The 25,193-nt window shown below is 40.5% G+C and overlaps 1 protein-coding gene across 1 annotated transcript in view; it reads right to left on the bottom strand.

The window, feature by feature from the left end:
* Positions 1 to 25,193, bottom strand: part of RAPGEF4 (Rap guanine nucleotide exchange factor 4) — a 231,270-nt gene that overhangs the window by 90,551 nt on the left and 115,526 nt on the right. The window contains exons 5-6 of the mRNA XM_045032700.1: positions 10,601 to 10,673; positions 9,480 to 9,544 (exon numbers count right to left, since the gene is read on the bottom strand). Of these exons, the coding sequence (XP_044888635.1) occupies positions 9,480 to 9,544; positions 10,601 to 10,673 (138 nt within the window). The remainder of the gene's footprint in view (positions 1 to 9,479; positions 9,545 to 10,600; positions 10,674 to 25,193) is intronic.

Below are 25,193 nucleotides of genomic sequence, written 5' to 3'. Positions count from 1 at the left end.
ACTGCTAGGGGGCAGCGCCCCATGTAGAAGGGCACCGGGTCCAGGGAGGGACACGGGGGCCTACGAACAGGTAGATCACCAGCCTGCAGAGGGTGCTCCAGGGCTGGACTGAGCTAAATTCGCAGAGCAACCAGCAGGCGGCGCCGCAGGGGTGAGTCGACCCGTTTATACGGGTCAAATGGCTTCTGCATTTGATTTTAAGGAAATATGTGTCATCTGCATACTGCTGACATTTAAGTCCATGGTGTCTTTCAGTCTTCTCTATTGACTCTCTAACAATTTAGCTTACATAAGACAAGTTTATGTAAAACTGCAGCCTTTCTAATAATGTAGCTTATGTAAACAGATCTGGCGACAGATAAAGACCTGCACATTTTTCAAGATGAATTTTATTACTAATGTATAAAAATGGATTTGTCACAAACGCCTTCACACCTCAGTATTTATTATCTCTTCCACCATATGCTGCCTCCAGTGTGACTCACTGCAAAGTGACTATACTCACTCACATAGTCTTTAAAACAGCCAAATTGCTATGGAATCTGATAATTACTGAACCCAAAGCATTTCCACATAGTGCAAAATGAAGAACTTAGACATCTAAGAAAATTATATTTTCATACATCGGATAATGGATGCCAAAATATTATAGCAGACACCAGAAAGAACTATTATAAAATATTATTTAGAAATCATTGTGTAAAGAGCATATGTAACCGTTTTAAAACAGAAAATACAAAACTATTACCTTTGCTATCCTATGCTGACAGTGTATAGGATAATAGATTTTGGCACACAGCTCAAGAAGGTTAGGACTTATAACAGGGCATATACACTGTAGGTCACTTACACAAACCGTGTAAATGAAAGCAGCAAAGAGTCCTGTGGCACCTTATAGACTAACAGACGTCTATAATGCTCCAATACGTCTGTTAGTCTATAAGGTGCCACAGGACTCTTTGCTGCTTTTACAGATCTAGATTAACATGGCTACCCCTCTGATACATGTACATGAAGAACACAAACATGCCTTAGGGAACTTTTAGTCCGCTCCAGCAGGGACTACACAGGCCATTTAGTGCAAACCACATTGGTACACTTTAGAATTCACACCTGTCTCGTGCGCATTGCCACACTAGGTAGACAAGACCATAGAAAATCAATTCACTCAAAACTACAACACATAAATTTAATTCAAGTGCCACACTGAGATCACCACTTTCCAAAAAAACTCTGTCATCACTTCTACAATCTTGCTACAATACTTCACACAGTCTCTTTTACTACAAACCCAGTATTTTACAGTAGTGCCAAAATTCTCCATAAGAATCCTGCTAGGAGTCAGACAAACCCCAGATTTGTTAACCTATTGGATACGTTAAAAGATAAGCATTCTCCTCAGGCATTTGGGAATGGTAAATTGAGAGACAGTATAACCAGAGGTGGAATTACTGTGCTTATTATTACTGTGGTTATTATAGTAGACCAGCATAGCCATTACTGGTATGTCATATAGGCTGTTCAGTATTGTATCTGGTGAATTTTTGAGTTAGCTTTGTAAACAGTACATTTTACTTATTTTAAAGTGCCTAGAGCTACCAATAAGGGCTTAAAAATTAAAATAAATTAATATTAATTTGGTTGTTTATGTAGAAAATGCTATCATTTAAATGATTAATACTCAGATTATACTTTTTCTTTCTACTAAAAGTTCTTTTAGATATTTTTATTAAAAAGATCTAGGGCTGACAAAATACCAAATACTGCTTTTCCACCCATGCTACTCCAATTATTTGAATGGACCAAATTCTGTTCTCAATTACACCAACCTAGACCTTTGATCTAGCAAGGCACTTAAGCACATGCCTAACTTTTAGCAAGTTAGAAGTCATATAGGACAACAGCCAAAAAGCCAGAAATGCTATAATTTATTAAAGATATAATACAATTTTAAATGATTGACTATCAAATAAATCATGGAGGAAACAAAACAAAAAGATAACTTCCAAAGAGATATATAAGCATATATTGTAAAGGTCTTGTTAAGAAAAATGTCCTCAAATAAACAAATTTTTGATAAAATTACACTCAGCAGGATTTGAATGCATTACCTTTGAAAGAAAAAGCCGACAGTTTAGCCATTACCTAATGTTAAGGGTATTTAAAGGTATTACTTTGACCACCAGAGGGAGCCCATGTTGTTATTTCAGTATAGTAGAACTATATGCATGGGAACACATTAAAATATAACAGTTCAAAGTATACTTACAAGCTCATATCAAGATCTACATGCAAAAAGTCATGCCAATTACATCTAATTTATTGTGTATATAGATTATTCTGAAAAAGGAGTGAGAAGAAGAAAAATGAAGAATAGGAGCTTTCCTACATTTGGGATATATATTTTTCCACAAATAAGGCATATATTAAATTAATTTTCTATGCAATGTTAGAGGAATGTGTCAATGTTACTGTCTGTGGTTAGAATTTATATTGTTAAGGGGTCCCACAGAAAAAATAATGTGATTATGTAATCAAAGCCCAGAACATAATACATACACACAAGGGGGGCTAATTAAAATTGCACATTCTGACATTGACTAACTTTTGAATGCTTGACTTTAAGGTTCTTTTAACATCGTTTTTTGGGTTTAATTTCCTAATTCAAAAAAAAAAAACCAAAAAACCAGAAATCCCAACATGAGAAACCAGCATAGGACACCAACAGGGTTGAGATCTTTAGGTCCGCAGCACAGATCTCTTCCACATGAGCTAACAGAGTAAATGATAGCAGTTGTACGCTGTTATCCTCTATGGGACCATCCCTAGAGGAGGATAAGACACATGCTTTGGCAGAGGATTTCACAGTTAATTGCTGACAGGAAAGGAATGCAAAGACTGAAGACTTCTGAGTTCAATTCCAGGTTCTGTAGGAGAGTGGTTAGAAACTCTATGCACCTAGCCTGGGTCTTTCTCTGCTCCTATCTACCCCTGCCATCCTGCCTTCTTCCCCCTACTGTCTTGGTCCTGCAACTCCCTCTTCCCCTGTCTCCATAACCCCTGGGAATAGTCAGCCAGTTTCCTCCTGCTCCTTCTCACTCCCTGGGTGACAGCAGGAATTGCACTGAGAGCACAGAAGTGACAGTCTTCCTCCTCTCAGTTCCAGTGCCTGGCTCACAGAGGCCCCTAGCAGCTGGGACAGGGGTGGCAAACCTGAGCCTGAGAAGGATCCAGAATTTACCAATGTACATTGCCAAAGAGCCACAGTAATAAGTCAGCAGCCCCCCCGTCAGCTCCCCCGTCCGCCCCTGGCTCCCAACACCTCCCACCCACCAGCAGCCCTGCCAATGAGCGCCTCCCACTCCCTCCCCACACCTCCCAATCACCTGTTTCATGGTATGCAGGAGGCTCGGGGATGGGGGAGGAGCAAGGGCATGGCAGGCTCAGGGGAGGGGGTGGGAAGGGGTGGAGTGGGAGCAGGGCCTGTGGCAGAATCAGGGAGTGAGCAGTGAGCACCCCCTGGCACATTGGAAAGTTGTCACCTGTAGCTCCAGCCCCAGAGCCGGTGCCTATACAAGGAGCCGCATATTAACTTCTGAAGAGCAGCATGTGGCTCTGGAGGCACAAGTTGGTCACCCCTTAGCTGAGAGAAATAATTGCAGAGAAAAGCTTGTTCAGTTCCTGCAGCCCTGAGCTGGCATACATGTGCAGAATGTGCCCAGTGCAGATGGGATCTTTGGAGAATTTAGCTGTCAAACTCTAACAAATCTCTCTAGCAAGCATGTGTGAACTGGGATTTTTCAGAGGCTTATATCTTGGGCGAAGTGTTATGGGGATGACAAAAGGTGCATCCCTGATGCCAGGGTGACACCCACTGCTAAATTTCAAGTCCCTGCATGGAGGCGCTAGAGCTTCTCCAGGAAAAGACTAAGCATTATTTTATTTTTTTTAACATGGATAAACAACATATTTTCCCCAACTTCATTCTCTGAAATGGCCAAACCAGTTTAGCTGAAACTTTCAGCCTCAGCTAGACCCCTGGCCTGGAATATTTCAACCCCAAAAGTTAAAGATTGGAAAAGTTATAAGCAACTGAAAATAGGGTCCTGTTGTATCAACCAAGCAAGGTACTAACAAACTTCAACAGGACTTTATTTTTGAAGTGGAAACCTCTTTAGCAAGCTGCTGCTGCATCCTCTGTAACTCTCACTCAGCCTCCTCAACTCCTTCCCCCTCCTTCCTGTTTCCTGTCCTTTCAGATCCCAACAGCCAGTGCTCCCAGTTCTAATAATCACAAGCAACATCTAAACACCACGGGTCCCATGATGGAAAGTATCAGGCAACCTTAAATACAGGCCTGGCTTCCAGCTCTACCTGTACACAATCAGGACTCTCCTGTCTTATTATTCTTCTGTAACTTTTTCCAAAATGTATCTGAGATGATCATAGATTCTGTTATTTAGCCTAGAAATTTAAGCTCAACTACTAGACCAGTCATATCTAGGTTTAGTTCAATAAGACTTTTCAAAACTATTTCAAGAGACATTATCATACAATTATTAAACTTAACTAATCCAACAGAAAGCATTTATATTCTTTTTTCTAAGGTAAGAGAGTCTAGAATTGATTGTTTCCATTCCCCAAAATATAACTGATGACATTAACACAATCATTTCATATTATGTTTCAGTTATTTTATGCTCAGTTAAATTGTGTCTTTGTATTAAATGGTGTGCACTAAAGTAACCCCAAATGCAAATTAATTCCTGTTTGGTATGAAAAAATCACTTTGCAGCTTTCTTCAGACAAACGCATTTTTGATCCATTTTAATTGAACCAGGAATACCAAATGCTCCCATATAGTGGGATACTTGGAAGGCATACATTAGAAGAAAAATCTTATGTTACTCATCAAAAAAGAAAGAGGTGACAAGAGAAAAAAATTAAGCTATGAACATACAGCTCAAATAATTAGATGGTGAATATGGAAAATCATCTATTCTAGAGCTATTAAAAGAATTAACATAAACTGAATAAGAGATGAATACATTTCATATTTAAAAAGTGGAATATATATTTAACTTGAAGCAAATGTATGAGCCATGTGAAAAGATTTGTGAATTATTTACATGCAAAAGTAAAACAAGCAAGTTCTATGAAAATAATAAAAACAAAAAATTTGGAAATATATCAGGATCCATGCAGGATGTTTTCTTACAGAACATAGTATTTTAAAGAGCTTCCTTTAAACCTCATCCACCTCAGTGCTTGGTTGATCTTTGAAGGGTGCTCTAAACCAGTGATTCTCAACCAGGGGTCCGAGCCCTGCCACCCGGGGCTAAAGCCAAAGCCTGAGCAACTTAGCTTTGCGGGGGCCCCTGTAGCATGGGGCCCCAGGCAATTGCCCTGCTTGCTACCCCCTAGTGCCGGCCTTGGCTTTTATATGCAGAAAACGAGTTGTTGTGGCACAGGTGAGCCGTGGAGTTTTTATAGCATATTGGGGGCCTCAGAAAGAAAAAGCTTGAGAACCTTGCTCTAAACTGCATCTACCGCCAGCATCAAGGGCCATTCCAGTAGCCAAGGATAACTGTGGCATAAGGATACTCCGGACATGCGATTCAGCACGAACCTAGTAGCTGTTCAAGTGGCTCTGCATTACACAAGGATTCATCTATAAGAGGGAATCCTTCTCTGGCTGCTAATGCTGGATTTAGGGCAACTTTGCATCCTGGATCAGTGCAAAGCTACCCCCACACATCTGAGAATCTGGACCTGTAGGCATATTTTCCAGGTCAATCAAATCTTCGATTGATAGCAGGATATGAGAATGGTACAAGTTGTTCAGGTACTATAGTATTGGTATAATTCATAAATGCATATATAAATAAATCTGACATGCAGTAAACTAAACATTTGTGCATTTACACATTGTTTGGTGCACTTGCTTTTTCACTTCCGGTAAATAAAAAGAAGTATGAACTTGTGGCAAAGGCATAGAAGTAGTAGTCATGAACTATTCTGTTCTACATAGGTTCTTATACCACACTCATCACCATAGTATCTGAGCATCTTTCAGTAGTGCACTAAGCAAAGTGACTAACATCTCATGTTTGTTCTCTCATCTCCCTGAAGAAGAATTGTATGTAAAGTGTTTTGTTTTGGAATGTTTTTAAATATATACGTATTGCTATATGTTTATGTCAGAAAAGTCAATATCAAAGAAAGGTTCCTTTCACTTAGAGAAGAAGGTGGTGTAATTTGTGATGGTCCTTGGTTCCTGGAGGAGTCTTGACTGGCCCCCAAGAAAGATCTGGGCCTTGCACACAGGAGCTTAACCCTCATTGCAGAAAGTTACATTGTGCCAGAGAAGTGAAATTGTCAACCACATTCTTCATCCCAGAGCTTTAGCTGATCTTTTAGATAACTTGGACCCAGGCCATTGAGCAACTTGAAGATAAGGGCTGAGACTCTGAACTTGACTTGACATTCTATGGGAAGCCAGTGTAGCATGCGGAGGACAGGTTTGATGTGTTCACAGTAGTCTGTGTTGCTGAGGAGAGTAGCTGCAGCATTCTGGACCGAGTGGAATTTCCTAAGAGCTTGTGATGGGGTACACAAACCCCACAATGGTAACAGAGGATTAATGAGCTGCTCTGGGCTTAGCCAGCCTCACCCTGCCACACCTGCAAGAGATGCACAGACTGGAGGAGGAGCTAAAAGGGAGCAGAACAGCTCACTTGCAAGCAGGCCAGGAAAGAGATTGGACCTGAGAAAAGAGCTGAGGGAAGACAGGATCTCTCCCTGCAACAACTGCCCAAAGGTGCCTCCCTAAGGGAAGAGAGGCCCTGCTGGGGTTGCCAATTTTGGTTGGATATATTCCTGGAGAGTTCATCACATGACAATCTTTAATGAAAGATTAATCTTTAATTCCTGGAGACTCCAGGCTAATCCTGGAGGACTGGCAACCCTACCTGCTGCAGATACTCCCTGAGGGGAGGCATTCCCCTCTCTCTTATATGGGCTCAGTGTTTGCATTAATTCCCCTTCTTTTGTTTATGGACTACCCCAGCAGGGGAGAGACTGAGAAGTGACCTGGCCCAGGGCAAAGCCACCAGACGTGGCAGCTGCCACCCTGAGGAAGAGCCACCACACCACACATGGCCACAAGGAGGTGCAAGCGGTGAGCTGACCTCCTGGCACATCTCCTCGCCACAGACAGCAAACTCTGGACAATGCTGGGATGATATGAAGTGGCTGAGGGAGGGCAGCCTTAAGGTTTCCCAGGTGTCAGACCTTTAATAGGCCTCACAGGGCCCTGAGCCGGAGTCTGGTGGAGTGGGAGGGCCTGGGCTCCCCTACCAAACCCGCCTCCACAGTATGAAGGGCCTAAGCCCAGACTATGAGGCAATGCTCCCCTTGAGCGAAGGCCATCATAGTGCTGAAGGCTTCATGATCAGGTATATTGTATTGCTCTAGGTCAACCAAGAGGTGACAAAGGTGTGGTCATCGTTTGCCAGGACGTGATGGTTTCTCCTAGTCAACTGGAGACAGTAGAAAGCATTACTCACAGATGCTGCCATGTGAAAGCTTAGCAGCAGTGAGGAATTCTCGCCTTCCTCTGCAGCATGAAAACAGGTCACTTGCTGGAGGATTCTCTGCAGCTTGAGGTCTTCAAACTGCAATTTGGGGACTTCGATAACTCAGACATAGGCTAGGGGTTTGTTATAGAAGTGGATGGGTGGGATTCTGTGGCCTGCATTGTGCAGGAGGTCAGACTAGATGATCATAATGGTCCCTTCTGACCTTAAAGTCTATGAGTCTATGAATCCAGGAGCATTCCTAAGGTACAGACTGAATTGACTAATTGTGAATGTGTTCCTTCAACCAAAGGTGATTGCACCATTGCTGCAAACCTTCCAAATGCTTTCCTTTGCCCACCAGCATCACCTGTGTTCTGCTTGGGTTCAGTTTCAGTCAGTTGATATCATCCATGAGCTGATCTCATCCAAGCACTGGGCCATCTGGGTAGTAGTCATATGCCCATTTGTGGTGAAGGATAGGTAGAGCTGTGTGACATCTGCATATTTCTGGCACCTGAGTCCATATTTACCTAGTGGCTGCATGCAGATGTTGAATAGAACAGGAGAGAGCATCGATCCTTGTGGGATTCCACAAGCGAACTTCCGCTCTACTACTTTGCTTCAACTCTGCTACCGACTTCCTGTGTATCTCAAGTATGTCACCTAACCTCTCTGTGCCTGAGTTTCCTCATATGTAGGATGGAGATGATCATGCCTCACAGAGGTGTTGCGACCTTAATTCATTTTAGAAAGCTTTTAGAATGGAAGGTGCTATCAGAGTGCGTAGGATTACTATTATTAAGTTCATGGAAAAGTGTTCATTTTCATGCAGGATAAGGCTGGGTCAGGAAGTGTTATGCTGTTAGTGAATAACAGAGCGGAAAAAGGAACTGCGTATGCACTAGTGTCTGTATGCTTAATAAAGGCTAAAAGACATGATTAAGAAAGGTTACTATCTCTGAGGAAGAGGGACAGGCAGACGTGGAAGTGAACAAGAACAAATGGTTTCCTTTTTCAATTAGTTATATTCACATTAATGAAATGGGCTAAAGTATTCTTTTGCTTTATCTGATGTGAAGAGATATTTTCTATTTCCACTTAAAAATTCTATTTTTTAAAGACATAATATAAATGCATCATTTTAAAATACTGTGTCCAGAAAGAAAAACATCCAAGCAACATTATATATCCCTGTAACTCTCCCACCCCAGCCCCATCAGGAACAGACCCCGCTACTATTATTTCTTCCTGCTATTGTGGTTATTTTAAACCCAGACAGCATTACTAATACATTATCATATGTGTGTTCCAATTGATTAGTATGAAGGCAGAGAAGCACTTTTTGAAAGGGAATTGGGATTATGGCTATTCTGTGCAGATAACGTAAAATTCAGCCCTGTGTAAAGGGACAGTACAAGGGCTATGCATTACATAAAACCCACTTAAACCCTCAAAGTAGGTCTGAATTAGGACTATAATGGTGCCTTGGCTTGCATTGGCCCTCTTCACAGGGATGCATTTCACCCACACAGTCTTTCATCCCAGTGACTTTATTATAGAGATGAGCCCCAGATGTGAAGTTCTGATCCAGGCACAAGCTGTTGCCACTTTCAACAGTAGCTGAATATATTTGAGATAACAGACTTTTTTTTCATGTCCTGGTCCTGGACCAGCAATGAGAGAGAGAAAAGTTCAGCCACTGCTCTTTGATCCTGCAAAGACTAAAGCCCAGTTGTAGCCTGGGATTTTCCATGTGCGATAAAGTTACACGTGTGTTTTAAGCCTTTGCAGGAACTGCGACCTTTTCCCCCCATCCCTTTTTATTGTTTTGCTGTTTTTCCAATTTAATATTATATTCTTTTTTATTTTCAAAGTAGCGAAGGATGATGTGTGATTTACCTTATTACAGTTTTTAGATACTGGGCAAAGAGCATTACTAGACATATTCTCCTTGTCAGGCATCCCTAAAAGAAAACAGGGAATACATCAATACAGCATATTGTGCACTCTCTAAATACTAAAGCAACCATTCATAAAAGTAATAAAAAAAATTAGGAGGGTCTTAGCAGTTTGAATACATGTGCATTTACTTATGAGGTTTAGTAGTTAGTGTAAGTTTGATCCACATTATTCAGAAATGAAAAATGTACTTCCTACCTACGTATGAAGGCTGTAAAGATGAAATGCCCATTAAGAATAACAAATGTGTAAATTCTACATGTATCAGCAGGTTAAGCAGACCTCCCCCAATTTTAAGATTTCAAGACTGTACATGGGCATTTGGCTGGGCACACATAAAACACAGAAATTTTTGTGCCCAGGGATTACACTGCGTTTTAATATTTATAAACAAAAAGAGCACTGCCCATAACAACCTATTGTTCTATAAAACATAATATATAATATTACATTGGTATGTGTTTCTTTAGAAGAATGTTCTGTGTTAAGATGTCATATGAATCCCATGGAATGCAGCAATGAGCACTGCAGATACAACAAATATACCAAATGCATAAACGTACTGGCCAACATTAGCACATTTGAGCAACTAAAGTTAGACATCCTACATCCATATTCAGGCACCTAAATAAACGTCCTTGATTTTCAGGAGTGCTGAGCATCTACAACTCCCAAAGACTTCATTTCAATTTAGATACCTAAGTGTGGATTTAGGTACCTAGACAGGCACACAAGTTTGGATGTGTTGCCCTCAGCACTTAACACAAAAACTGAATGCAGTCCTCAAATTGACTGGTGTGTAGTAGGTAATTGTTCCTTGCTATCCCCCACTTCTCACTGCTATCAGCTGAAAAACGGGTAGGTAAAAGAAAGAAAGTTGGGGCACACCATCCCCCCTCCTCCTCTTTTTTTTTTAACACGGCGGACACTGACACTGCTTCCTGTCCACACTAAAAAAAGATCATGCATCACAATGCTTAAAGAGAACAAAACTCCAATATCTAAGGAGGAGGGACTTTTTAAAAACTGATTTCCAAATATATATATATATATTTACTTACTGTCATTGTTAGAGCCACTTTCCATAACACCATAAGGAGGAGCCAGAAGTCCTGACATGTACTGTCGATATTTCTGAAAAACAGTGACAAATTCATTAAGATACAGATATACATTCCATTCCTTGGGTGAAGTGAAGTTTGAATTCATGAGGTGTGCTCTCTTGTGCTTCATATGCACCTGAGCTGTATATTAATGGCCAGTAAGAAATGTCCTATCATATCATAAAGCTATAATAAATGCCTTATTTAAACAATTGCTTGCTCTTTTGATCTATGTTCATTGCACTGGCTTTATCAAAAGTCATAATCCATTTCCACTCAGCCTCCCTTCCTGACCTACCCAGAGTGTATGATTTTGGGTTCCAGCATAAGTTGATATAATACACAGAAGTGTGACACATGAACATTTATGCAACTTTTTGTAAGGCTTGCTTGAAATTAAACCAAATTGAACAAGTTGTTTTATCTTAGAGGGAGGAGGGAAGGCCACTAATTAAGAACATAACATAAGTATGGCTATACTGGGTCAGACCAAAGGTCCATCTAACCCAGGGGTCGGCAACCTTTCAGAAGTGGTGTGCTGAGTCTTCATTTATTCACTCTAATTTAAGGTTTCGCGTGCCAGTTATACATTTTAACGTTTTTAGAAGCTCTCTTTCTATAAGTCTATAAATATATAACTAAACTATTGTTGTATGTAAAGTAAATAAGGTTTTTTAAATGTTTAAGAATTTAAAATTAAATTAAAATGCAGAGCCCCCTGGACTGGTGGCCAGGACCCGGGCAGTGTGAGTGCCACTAAAAATCAGTTTGTGTGCCTCCTTCGGCATAAGTGCCATAGGTTGCCTAACCCTCATCTAACCAGTATCCTGTCTTCCAACCATGGCCGGTGCCAGATCATTCAGAGGGAGTGAACAGAACAAGGCAATATATCGAGTGATCCACCCATCATCCAGTCTCAGCTTGTAGCAGTCAGATGTTTAGAAACACCCAGAGCACAGGGTTGTGTCCCTGACCATCTTGGCTGATAGCCAACAACGGATCTATTCTCCATGAACCTATCTAATTCTTTTTTGAACTCAGTTATACTTTTGACCATCACAACACCCCATCGCAACGAGTTCCACAGGTTGACTGTGCATTGTGTGAAGAATTAATATGGTGTTCATCAGTAAGAATTTTTGTACTGCATATTATTACCTTGCCTACAGTTTCTAGGCTAGACACAGATTAAAAGAGATCCCAACAAATTGTAAATTGAGGGTGACAATTCTGAATTATTTATTCCATCACATTAAATAAACATAGGTTTCCAAAACCACAAAAGCATAGTACACATTTTAATACACTGTTTCAATAGTTAAACTGCAGTAACAGTCTGAACTTTGGATTGATGAAAAGTGTCCATTACATCACTGTAAGCGTTATAATCATAACAGGTGCACAGTAATTGCTATTGTTCTTTAGTGAATATTAGTACAGTGTAGACATGATCAATAGCACTCAAGGCTTATGTAACCTGCTGTCTGGGATTTAAGTAACTCCCCACTAACCTGGGAAATAATATTATGGGAAACATTGTCCTATTTAATACAAAACCATATAGAGAATATCTACAGGCAGTTTTGTTTTCAATCATATAGTGCAGTCATTGCTTAAGGGTAAATGTTTGGAATTGGCAGGCAATAAGCTTATACCCAAGGGAATACTAACACTAATTAACAGGGTAGGATGCATCTTGTAGCCTGGCTATATATGCACTGAGCTGAAGTTGAACAAAATAACTAGTTTAAATGCATGTAGGTTTCAACTAAGTATACATTAACGATTGAACCACAAAACTTCTTTCATAATACAGTTTTAATTTAAAAGGTTTATTCTTTGCCCTGTGGGACTGGCTTGATGGATTCGCTTTAAATATGCTGTCTGCTGGATTTTAATGGTTGCCTGAATTACTTTTTCAAAATTTCTTCTGTGTGGAATTGGATATAAAAATGCCATTAGTTCTGGTACTAAAGAATGAATGCCTTGTATTCTAAATGGGAACAAAAGCTACAAACTGTATATTCATCTTAATAACCCAACCCTATTTTTAGACAAATTTTACATACTAAAAGCTTAGTAACATTTTATTTAAACCTCATACATAAGCCACCTACAAACTATTAGGAGCAAAATATTTGCAATCATAAGTATGTATTCCTGGGGCTTTAGCCCTTAACAAAATCCTCCTCTCTTCCACATTGTGCATCTCTTCTGCATACCACACTCAGCTCTTGTTCTGTGAATGAAACTTCCAATGATATCACTAAGAGACTCACAGAGAGCAGCAGAGATTAGAATTTTGCCCTTAGTTTAAAAAAAAAAGTGCATTTCTCACCATCACATCATGTTCCTTGTCAACTGCAGCACTGTAGTTTGTTCTCTGGCTAATTATTTAATATGCTTCCTGACTTACACTGCTTATGAAAGGAAACAGGTAATATACGTAATTTCCAAAAATGATTTGGGACTAACTCAGTGAAAAAAACAGAGAACTCTTAATGAACCACAGCCACATACACACAGACACTACTGCTGTCAGCAGGCATTCAACCTTCAGCACCAAAAGTGCAAGTTTTACACTTCTCTTTGCTGTGGGATGTAACTAGCCTGTATAATTGCTATGGTCAGCCAAAAAGGGAGAGATGTAATCACACTCAAGCAACCAGTGATACCCAATACCACTGGGGGCTGATACGTTAGGGCTGCTGGAATCCCATGTGGCTTTCTGTGTTATAGAAACACACCATTATTTAAAACACAACCCCAGTTTTAAGTACTCCCAAACTTTGTAGATGGTCTCTAGCAGTATAACAGGTCCAATATTTCAGGCTCAGCTCAGATATTATTTTCTTAATTATTTGGGTTCACGATGCTTAAACTTTGGAATATCATTCACTATCTTCCTTGCTTATGTGCAGACATAGCCAAACGCAGCCCAGTGTTACACCAGAGGAAGCCAACACCAGCAAACAAGACAAAAAATCTGAAAGGCAGATAGTCAGATTTATGCCACTAGAAGACCCTCCCATTCCACTGGGGTGGGCCTGCTCAGGGGACCAGTACAGCAATGGGCATTGCTGGCCAGCAAGGCAGTAAAGCCAGCATTACTGGGGAGGCACTGATTCACTGCCTCCCCTTAGAAATCTCTGCTCTAAACGACTTTAGGGGCCTCAGCAGAAACTAAAGCTGTCCTCCCCACTACAGCAGAAAGATTGAGAGAAGGCAGGCATCAGTATCATCAGTGCTTTCCTGTCAGAATAACCCTCCCACCTGGGGTGCAGCTTGCCACAAGGAGGTGCAATTCACGCCACTTTGTATTGGCTTTGGATGAATATGGCTCAACGTAACTAAAAAGGAGCCTTCCCTCAGTCAAATTAATGCCAAAGGACATTCACTCGCAGAGAGGTTAGATTTTTCCGTGCTGAGGAAGTGTGTGTGCTAAGGCTGCATAAAGATTCACAATATCCGGCTGAGTAATAGAGTCCCAAGCATGCCATCTTTCAAAGCTGAGATAATGAGGAAAATACAATATTCAATGCAAGACCTAGCTTGTTACTGCAGTGTCTGTAAATAAAAAGAAAATGTGATAAACAAAAGTGTTCTGCTTGGGAACATTTGCAATGATTCCGCAGATTAAAAGAACCAAATATTTACATAAGATTTTTTAGAATGCATTCCGTTTGCGGTACGAGCCCTAAGAAAAAGTGTCTTACAAAAGGCAAGAGTAGCTTTCAAATCACCAGCAGCCTGCTTATTACTAGGAGCCTTGAAAATCTGTAAAACCAACATGACAGCAGGTTTTCAAGCTACACTCAGTGACCTATTCATCGTGTCTTCATTACACTTTCTAAATCTACCAATTTACAAACTCCGTGATGCAACGGTTTAAAGATTAGACCCTCCCTGCATCTTCTGAACAAATTCAGGACCCTGCAGATTAACATCAATAATAAAGACACTAGTTTTTAACCTGAGCACTTCTATAATGTCCATGCAGTTGAGAAAATTAAAGCTGACACTTTTATCTCCTGAAGCAAAGGAGAGTTTTAAAGTGCAAACATTAGGGGAAAACTAAGGAGGACAACATATTCTTCAGAATGGGGGGCGGGAGTATGATGCTAGTGAATTTTCACATGCTTACAGTTTTTAAAGACACACACAAGCATGCTTTTCAGAGCATCCCCCACACACTGTTAGTTGGATCGTGTTCAGTGGTACTTGGCTGCTGGTCTCAAATTATGTTTTCATTATAACTAGATTTCCTTCCACAGCATTAACATAATTTGGCAAAGACTCTTACATAACAGTTTTTAAAAAGAGGTTTGTTTATTTTTAGTGCCAACATAAACTCTTTACGAGCCCATTCAATGCTATTAGGAAGGACAATGACTGTGAACTATTTGGGGATACCTGGAGGATAAAATGTGCTAAATTACCACCCACTCCCTTCCCTTTTCTGTTGCAATCTCTGAAGCAAAGAAAGGAAAGGACACATGGTAAGCAAAAGTCACCTATTTAGCACAAACACGACAAATACAATCATATGCTATTTAACGATGTGTCCAAGTATAAGATCCTATGTTTGCTCCCCCCTCCATTGCTTTATAATATGTAAGGGGGAGCAGAGCCACAAAAATCCTGCGAACAGGGGTCATACTGATGGCAAATTCTGCTGCACACAGCTGCCTCTGTCCCTTCCACAAGAACTATGAAAAAGCTCAGCTCTAAATCAACAAAGGGGCATACATCACAGGGGAAAGGATGGAACTGGGGAACAGTCACCCTACATGGTATGTTCCTCTTTCCACTACGAGCCACACATTATTCACCAAAACAGGAACCATTACTGCAGCTTGGATTGACAAAAAGGGGGAAAATACAGAATTTAGGTAATGGATAGAAGCCAATGCCAATGCTGGCCAGCCCTGGAGAGTGGAGGATGCAGCAGAGAAGCAACTGTTCAAAAATGGCTTTCCTTACTTAGGTTGTTTCCTTGCAAGTGAGTGAGTGTGAGAGTCCACAGGTTCAGAAACAAAAGATCAAATCCCCAAATAAGTATCTTTCTTAGTCTTTGAAATCTTCTCCAGATTTACAGAACACTCATTACTTTATACTAGTCAGCTATATTCAGGTTCTGCAGAGGTGAGCATCAGGAGCTAGTTACAATTCCTTAATGTGGCAGGTCAATCTATGCCAGTGCTGCCCCGACTGGAGCACCTAGGTCTCAGCGGAGTGGAGCTCTGTGCTGGAGTTTGGTGGAACAGCTAGTCGCAGGAACTGGCTCCATCAGCTTTATGTCAGTGGGAATTCCCTGTTGCCAATTTTCAAGCACAATCTGGTCCCTGAATGGCACAAAAGGGCCCGATCATATTCAAAGATCTAGCCCGAGTTGTCTATTTTCTTAATATGATAAATATTTGATCAGCACCGATGCCCCCCAAAACTGCTTCTTCTAAGCTTTGGTTATACTGCTCGTACCAGGCAAAACAAACAATTCAGGCTTATATGGCATGTTGCTATTTCCTGTGTTCATACGGAACCTGAATTTTCGCCAAAATTATATTGAATGACGGAAAATAGCCAAACAAGCTGCATTAAGTCCCCCTTCTTACTACAACACCAAGTACAGATCATTCTTTTCAAAAACAAACTTTTACCATATGGCTAATATTCTTTGTGTCACTCTTCATTGGACTAAAGGCAGGCCTAAGTCTTGGATAAATGGCCTAACATTTCTGCATGTTCTGTGATAACATTGCATTCATCAGCAGATTATGGTAAAGCTATTAGGCATTTTCTCACTTTCTATACTGTGCATGTTCCTAAAGAAAAACCATATGACACATTCACATTTGTACAATATTATGTTCTGAGACTTGCAGAAAACTCACTGGCATGATTCTGATTTAAGATATTGCCTGCTCAGTATATTAGGGTAATTAGTAAGTGTAAATGCAAGCTCAAATAGAAAAAAAAAACCCCACACTGCAAGTCAATGCCACTTAATTGAATGTCATAAAAAGGACTTGCCCAAGGGCTATTTATTATTGGAAATCCTTGACCGAGGTTGCAGTAATATCATTACTACTACTGCCATAACTGACTCAGATGTTAACCCAATCTACATTGGAGTGATGATAAGCACCTGAAAAACCTATTCAGATGAGGGCAAACTTTCAGGAAGTGAAGCAACTCAGGTTCCTCAGCATCAATGGTCCAAAACTTCACCTACTGATTAAGCAATTTAGACTTTATTTAAAAATTGATTTTTACAGCAAAATTGACTCCAGAACAAAAAACTGTTCACACCACACGCTCCATGCTCCCTTAAACGGGGCTTCAAGACAGTGGCAAAGGAAGTAACCCAGGCATGTAAGAAATGAACAGGGATTCTTGTGTGGATTTCACTCTAAAATGTGCTTTTGAAAAATATCTGTCTGAATTTAATTTTTCTCACATCTCCAAAGAGGGGGATTAATCTGTGCCATTCCATTACTTATAGATGTGTATTGAACAGCACGCATCCTAGCAGAAATCCAATTGGCTGATGTAAATTGCATCTCCTGGTAGTATCCATGTGACTTACAGTCAAGAGAACCTAATGAAAATAGTCTGAACTTTGTTCACAAATACAAAGCAGCTATTGGATGGTAATACAATAAGATAGAATAATGTAAAATACTTATTGTATCACCACACTGCATATCACAGTACTCAATGTTTAGACACGAGTTATGGAGCGCATACACTGTACTATGGGATAATTTTTATCTCAGTACAAAAGGAAGTACATAAACTACATACATACATGATTTGTGTTGGACAGTGCTTTAAAATCTATTATATATTCCTAAATACTAGCATATATACCATGCAGCCAATATAATGAAATTCAAGTATTTTCTAAAATAATTTTAAAAAATTAGAAAGGAAAATGGAGACTAAATTAAATGAAAATAATAAGGCAACAAGTAAAGATTAAACATATTTTTCCTGAAATGCAGAAAGAGAATGAATAAAAAGTGATACTAAAATGTTTTTTTGGACAGGTACAAAGCAGACATTTTTGTATTCAAACGTTCTCTAAATATATCAGCGCTACTCGCAAATCCTCAAGTCAGTTGATTTCTGATCCCAGAATTAACCCAATTAATGGCTGCTACTCTGAAAGCAGTACATATTGTACCATGTACACACAAAATTAATCTTGCACATTTTTCCTTGTTTATTTACCACTTTTCAAAATGTTTTCAGCTTAGTTCTAATCAAATTCGCTTTAGCGTTTATTTCACTTCTGTGTCTTGGAGGCATATTTTTTCTGCCACATTCCTGCTTAAATCAATTTACTGTGCTTGAAAAACTTTGTGTGCAGTATTTGCTCGATCACAGAATCTCCTTGAGTTTAAGTCAAGAAGAAAAATGTGCCCAGTTCATTGAAATCATACCAAATAAGAGACGTCGCTAAGAGATATAAATTCTAGATAAAAGTGCACTGTAAAAAAATCAGCTCCCAGGGAAATTAATGCATGAGCAATGATTAAACAAATTACTCAGCTCTATTCTACTACATCTAATTTAAATATAGAAATGACATCATGCAGCTCTCTGGTTCTAAACTCAGCATGTTTAATTCTGTTTCCTAGAGGAATCCACTTAGTAAATGGATGAGGGGAGATTGTGCATGCTCAAATGAGGGCAGAAAAAAAATATATAAAGGAAAACAAATGACCCATCTGCAACATGTATTCTTTCACTACACTTCTAAAATTGTGACATAAATCATTTATTTATACTAAGTAAGTTACAACTAAATATCTTTAAAGTGAAGTTCAAGTAGAAAGTACCTAAAAAAAGAACATTATGGGATTCCATATATATATTCTCTCTCAATGATCTCCATACTGAATTTGTTCAGTAGACAAATCAGATGATGATTTCTCTAAGTGTCCTGGCTGCAATCTTAACCCAGTATCTGAAAATTAAGCTGTGTTCTTTCTGCCTCTTCTATTATAACTTGTAAAGATTCTGCAAATCACAGCTTAGCTGGAAATGTTCTGAATGATGCATGCAGCAGAACAGTATCTATCTCCCTCTTCAAGCTGTTCTTGAGTGCTAACAATTGTAAAACTATGTTTTTAACAGTGAAGTCGACAGATATGACTTGAAAACACACACACAGAGCAGAACTATTGAGTCAAAGTGCTGTTTTAACATAACCGTTTTTCTGACAATGGTCTTCCTTTCAGTTCCATGCACAGCACTAACTCAGCAGAACACTTTAGTTCTCGCCAAGTCTGACAACATTGCCAGGGTCCAATTCTCACAGGGACGAGCTATTCTGGAACAATTTCCTCAATTTGTTGGCTATAAAAGGGTTCCTTTTGACATTAGGACAAAGGTGCAGTTCCTTTTTCCACACGTATTGCTTTAATAATGAGAGTACTGAAGAAGTGCTCTTACAGGTCAGTTTGATGTGGGTGGGTAGCCTGTAAGAAGGTGCAGAGACTCTTGTGAGAAGCTAACAAATAGGTGGATGAGGCCAGGGGCACCCCCAGAAATTTTTCACATGGTATGTACCACCAATCCCTGTGGAGCTATCTCTGCTGCAGCTGCTGGCCCCAGTGCCTTGCCCACCAAGTCTGTGCCAGCCTCAGCCCCATCCCCCACCCCTTTTCAGCCTGGCCTGCCCAGGTGCAGTGTCACTCCCCATCCCAGAGAGGGGACATGGGCTGCTGGAAGGTGGGGAGAGGTTGGGTAGGCCTCCAAGGGAGAGAGAGGGGGCCCTGCTGTGGAAGCTGGCTCCATGGCAGTGGCAAGGAGGAACAGCATTGGCTGCCCCACCGCCACTCAGGTTTGGCCCCACTGGCTCTCCAGCATTACACACAGCGGGGTTAAAACCGAGTGAGTGGTGCTGCAATCTAGTGCACAGCCGTTGCAGTGCCACTTGGGTTTGCCAAATTTGCCAAATGTGAGTGGCTCTGCTGCCCCTGTGCACCAGGTTGCAATGCCACTCACTTAGCTTTGGCTCTGCCAACAACACCGGTCATGATGGAGGGCCAGCAGGGCCAAATCTGAACGTGGGACAACCAGCCCCGCTCCTCCTCACCACACCCAATGGTACACACTATACATAACGTGCATATGGCTACAGCTGCCACTAGATGAGGCTGGCATTTGTCAGGTCCTGACAAACATCTATGGGCTGCCTTCTACTCTACATCTAACACACGGAGCCCCTCTCTGAACTGATCCATCTGTCCCTTCCTGGAGCAGATCCTCATCTGGTGTAATGTGTCACAGGCAATGGGCCTGTGGCAATTTACATCACTTGAGGATCTGCCCCTCTATCTACTCCTCCTCCATATTACTGTTCTTCTGAGACACCTATAAGAAATCAGCCCATTAATTATGGATAAGATGAAGGACAGATGAGGATACAGCTGGCATTATATGAAAATACACAATTTTAAAAATCAAATATGTATTTTCATATAAAAATTATATATATTTGATCATATCCTGTCTCCTCTACACCCATATGTCATTTGCAACCTTAGATTTAGAGCAGGGACTATGGTTGTGTGTACATGTACAGTGGCTAGCACAATGGAGCCCTATCCCTGCCTGCTGCTCCTAGGTACTATGGTACTATAAATATAGTAAATATGTTATTGTTATATTTCATAACAGTTGTTGGGTAAATCCTACTCTCTATTAATGTTCATATTCTTCTGTATCCATCAAGGTAGCAATGGAGTATAGGATCTGGTCCACTTCAAGATCCCAGTGGCATGGATAAAGTTATGCAAGAAAAATTTATATTGCTCTTTTTTCAATAGTAGTAATGTTGACTAGGCTAGATTAAGACTGAGTAGCCTAAATATGTCCCCTCTGCCCTGGCTCCCCAAATGTATATTGGTACCAGCAGCTGGGGAAATAAAAGTCAACAGCTGATTTGCCATCTACGTGAGCATACTGTGTTGAGTTATGCCAATTTTTGGAAGAATGACCACAGCTTGATCACATGACTATCTAAAATATAACCACTGCAGCACAGTAAAGAGACCTACCTCTTCATCCAACTTTAACAACCATCATGCCCAAGGTACATTACATAACCTATATCTCATTGTGACACTGACTCCGTCCCTCGACCTTGACAAGTCACTTAACACCTCTGCCTCTGTTTGCCTCACATGTATAAAAGGGAGTGGGAAAGCACTCATCAACATACCTAACAGGGGCATTTTGTTTGTAAAGCATTCTGAAAACATTGCAAGTATTATTATCGTAACGTGCCCAACTGTTTCTGATTTCCTCACATACGTAGCATGTAAAGAAGGGAATAATGCGTATTGGAGAGGTTCGTAACATTCTCTGAACCAAACTCTTGTTCCACCACGACAACGTTCTCTTCCAAATGTGTTAGGATGATATACATTAATAGGCCTGTGCTTGACTGTTATGAAAAAGAGGGTGATTTGAACAAAAGTGAGCGGTAATTAAGTACAAGTTATTTATATAAAGTATCCAGTGAAAGTTGTGCTGAAGTGGAAGGTATAAGTTGTGCTCTTATAAAGTGAAATTCTATAGAGTCAGCACAAGGTCTAGGCAGCACTTAAATCCTAAAAATAGGACTTCAGTAGGATGTAAATGGTGCATAGGGGTCTCATGAGAGCCCTAGAGATCAACAGAGTGAGCTGATGTGTAATATTGGTGTCCATATTTACAACTCCCAAACAGGGAAATGTTCTTCAACAAGCTTGTTTTCAGCTGGAAGAAAACTATGCATTAAATCCTAGCATCATTGAAATCAATGGCAAACCCCATGATGAGTTCAATAGATCAAGACTTCACCTTGAGCTTTTACCTCTCATAAAAACCATCTGCCATCTGAATCCCTTCTACCATAAAATCAGTTCTTTTGAAAGGTAATCCCATAATGAGAAGACAATTTCTGCGATGATTATATCTAACAAAAATGAGTTTATTTGGTAAGTGCAAGTAAACAAAATATAAATGTGTTTTCCTCTGAGTGCAGCTCACTGAATTATCTTTTCTTGAATGATTTTTTAAAAATATTACTTTAATTATAACATGAGTAGCTTTAAGAGCAGTTTGTACATATCTCTCAATGTTGTTGCAAAACCTCAACATGCTATAGGAAAATCAAAGCAAAAAAACCCAAACACTTGAGTATAGACTGTACAATTATATTGCAATTTGTGTGTGCATGCCTTGATCTGCCCAGTGCATGGAGAACAGTGTGGCACTGACAAACGATTCAAAAAAATCTGATAAGTATTATTTAAGAGGATCGTGTAATGCCTGGGCCACACACCAAAAACACAGTCACTATTATAGCACCACTGAAGTTAACTTGCCAGTTCATGTGGCTCAGAACCCACCACACCCAAAACATTATATAGGTTGCAGGGTAATTAGTGCCACTCACAGTGTTTCCAAGTTGCAACTATATTTCAACTATTTTCTACCACAGTTAAGCCCTAGCATGGTTGTACCATCAGCATGGCTTCATAGTTAGAAGCTATGCTGATAAACCATGCTTGACTCCTCCTATGAGAGCAGTCTGAAGTGCAGTTTCTAATATATGGAGATATACCTATCTCACAGAACTGGAAGGGACCCTGAAAGGTCATCAAGTCCAGCCCCCTGCCAGGACCAAGTACTGATTTTGCCCAAGGTCCCTAAATGGCCCCCTCAAGGATTGAACCCACAACCCTGGGTTTAGCAGGCCAATGCTCAAACCACTGAGCTATCCCTCTCCCCCATTCTTCTAATGTGTTTGTTTGTAATAAAGCCCTGTCTGTATTGGGCCTCAAGGCTTCAAAATCTAGAGATGTAAGTGAGTAAATAGATGCTAAGTATTATCATTATACACTACAAAGCAACCAACATTAACAATGGTGGTTAAATCTGTTTGCAGCTCAACTGTGTTGTAACATATGAAGAGGGCCAAATTGTGCTGTAACCTACAAAGTAACTGCCAACCGCACTGATTTGGATGGGGCAGTCCCAAGTTTTTGACCTCTGTCTCCAGTCCACCCAGGCAACCTCCTCAGCCTGAAAACATTTAATTTATACTGTAGTTATCCATTTGAGCTACTAAAGCTGTTGCACTCACTACTGCTGTGCAGATCGAAACAGCATGACTAGATGCAGGCTCTCGGCCTACCTTAAGTGTTTTTCTCTGTAGGCAGCTTCACCTGTTTCTCCCCAGCCCAAATAGCATTTTCAGCCCCTATCACGAAAGGGTGCAATGAAAGAAAACAGGTCGTGGAGACTGCGAAGGAGGAGGGAAATCCCACTGAGGCAAGGCTTAGAAAGGCAAAAAATATATAATTTAAGCAGAACCTCTTTTACTAGAGAAGGGAGATGAGCAGAAACACATGAAATCAGATAGTGGGCTTGCCATGCATACCGAATTTACCTGGAAAGAATTCACATTCTGTGGTGATGGACGCTATGGAAAACCCTAAGATAAGCAGACTGAAAGGAAGTGGGTTCCCCAGAAGGAGACACCACAGCTGACTGAAGGAGGGAAAAACTGAAACACCATGGAGAGTGAATGGAATTCAGGGAACATGGGAAGAGGGAAAAGGTTGAGTTGACCCACAAATATGCCAAATGGAGGAACAGGCCTGCCATCTACCCCTAATGGTGCTACTGGGGAAAGGATGTTTACTGGTGCCCCTCACACATGAGAGGGGCAATGAAGGAACCAGACAAGTAGGAGAAACCCAGGCCTGTTAAGACTGGCTATGTGTGAGATGACTTTGAGGCCAGGTGGGAGGTTTCTATAGGTCCAGATAAACATCCACATAAGATACTGCTCAAAACCGTTGAAAGTTCTCCCATCACTGGCTTAATTTATATATTTACAGTGTATTATGTATGATTTTACAATGTGTCCTCATGGCAAAACATCAAGTTCTAAGGCAAAGTCATAATACAATACATGGGGCAGAGAATGCAGGGCATAGGGGATTTTTTAGAAATATAGGAGGAGTTCAGATCCTCGAGAAATCTGAAAAAGTATCAGTTTTGAGGGCTTGAGCAGATGCTCATATAGAAAATGACACACGGTAACATTCATCAGAATGCATTTAACTTATCAATAATAATTTGTCCTATTTTAATGGAATGGATCAAACACAACTCAGATATATTTTAAGAATTACTTTGGTCAGTTTTTGTAGGGTAGTTTGGCCAAGAGCATCAACCCATGCCAGCTACAACACTGATTGAAAGCATTTGGCTAGCATAGCTAAAATTGACAAGAGATTTTGAACATGAATGTGGCAAGGGTTGGTATTCCAGTGCGGGCAAGAATTCTGAGTTAAATAGTACTGTGTTCTTTCTTTTACTGGGTGTTTCCTTTCACAGTGCATTATATAATCATAAAATGGTCACTCTCTTTTCCTTTCTTGTAATCAGCCTTCATTCTCACTATGATCTGTCATGGTTAAGACCAGAACGGCATTTGGTGATAAGCAGATGGTCACAGTAATGAGGAAGCACTGTACATTTCTTAAGGAAAAAAAGAGCAGCAAAAAGAAAAGAAATGAAATCAGAATCCAAATGTGACATAAAAAATATATAACAAGAGAAATAGGAAAAACTGGGAACAAATCACAAAATAGTTAAGAATAAAGAGAAGAACCTCATTTGATACTGATTTGTAAAACATGCTCTAACCGTGACATCTCAGGGTGCATATACTGAATATTTCACTGTTGCTTCTTTTCTCCAAGGAACCAAAGGAAAAGAGTGCGCGACATAAAACCTACCGTATCCTTCCACCCAACTGAGGCAATTGGAACCCACCAACAGAATCGGGGGCCCACTGTGCTGTGCTCTACATAAAGAATAAAGGGCAGGCCCGGCCTGCAAAAGCTGACAGTGTAATGAGGGACAAGATCCAGAAGGTGGGGGTGGGACACAATTGGTGGAGTTAGGAGGAAGGCCAGGGTGACAGCTATGAGAACACAAGGTTGCACAGAGGACTGAGGTCAATGTGAAATTTTTATTTTAAAATAAAGTGAGCAAGAACAAAACTCACGACGAGGCACATGAAAGGTAGGCATAATACATTCTCAGTAAGGGGGTTCTACCTACGGAACAAACTTCCAGAGGAGATCAGGTAAAACTGGAATCTAACCATCTGAAGAAATGCTGCAAAACCTTCCTCTTTGAAAAAGCCTTCCCACCATAAGAATGACACCTGCCACCCCCTCGACCCTTATGCCCTGAGCAACAAAAAACAGAGGAATTTAAAAAGAAAATAAGTCCTACACCAAGCAGAGTTTTGATCCTCAAAAGGTAGAAGTGCCAGAGACTACACAAAGTCAACTGGGGCTTCACTATTTCCAATGAATTTACATAGAAGGAGCTCAGACACAATAGTGAGGAATGACAATATAAAACTCACAGGCCACCACGCCTGACCATTATTAGATAGTGTACTGGGTGCATGACGACAAAGTAGTAGCTATGCAAATCAATTTGGTAAGGGAACTCCACATCA

The sequence above is a fragment of the Mauremys mutica genome, chromosome 10, assembly GCF_020497125.1.
Source record: "Mauremys mutica isolate MM-2020 ecotype Southern chromosome 10, ASM2049712v1, whole genome shotgun sequence".
Lineage (NCBI taxonomy): Eukaryota > Metazoa > Chordata > Testudines > Geoemydidae > Mauremys > Mauremys mutica.
Note: the sequence above shows the minus strand (reverse complement) of the source record. Positions and strands in the feature narration are given on the sequence as shown.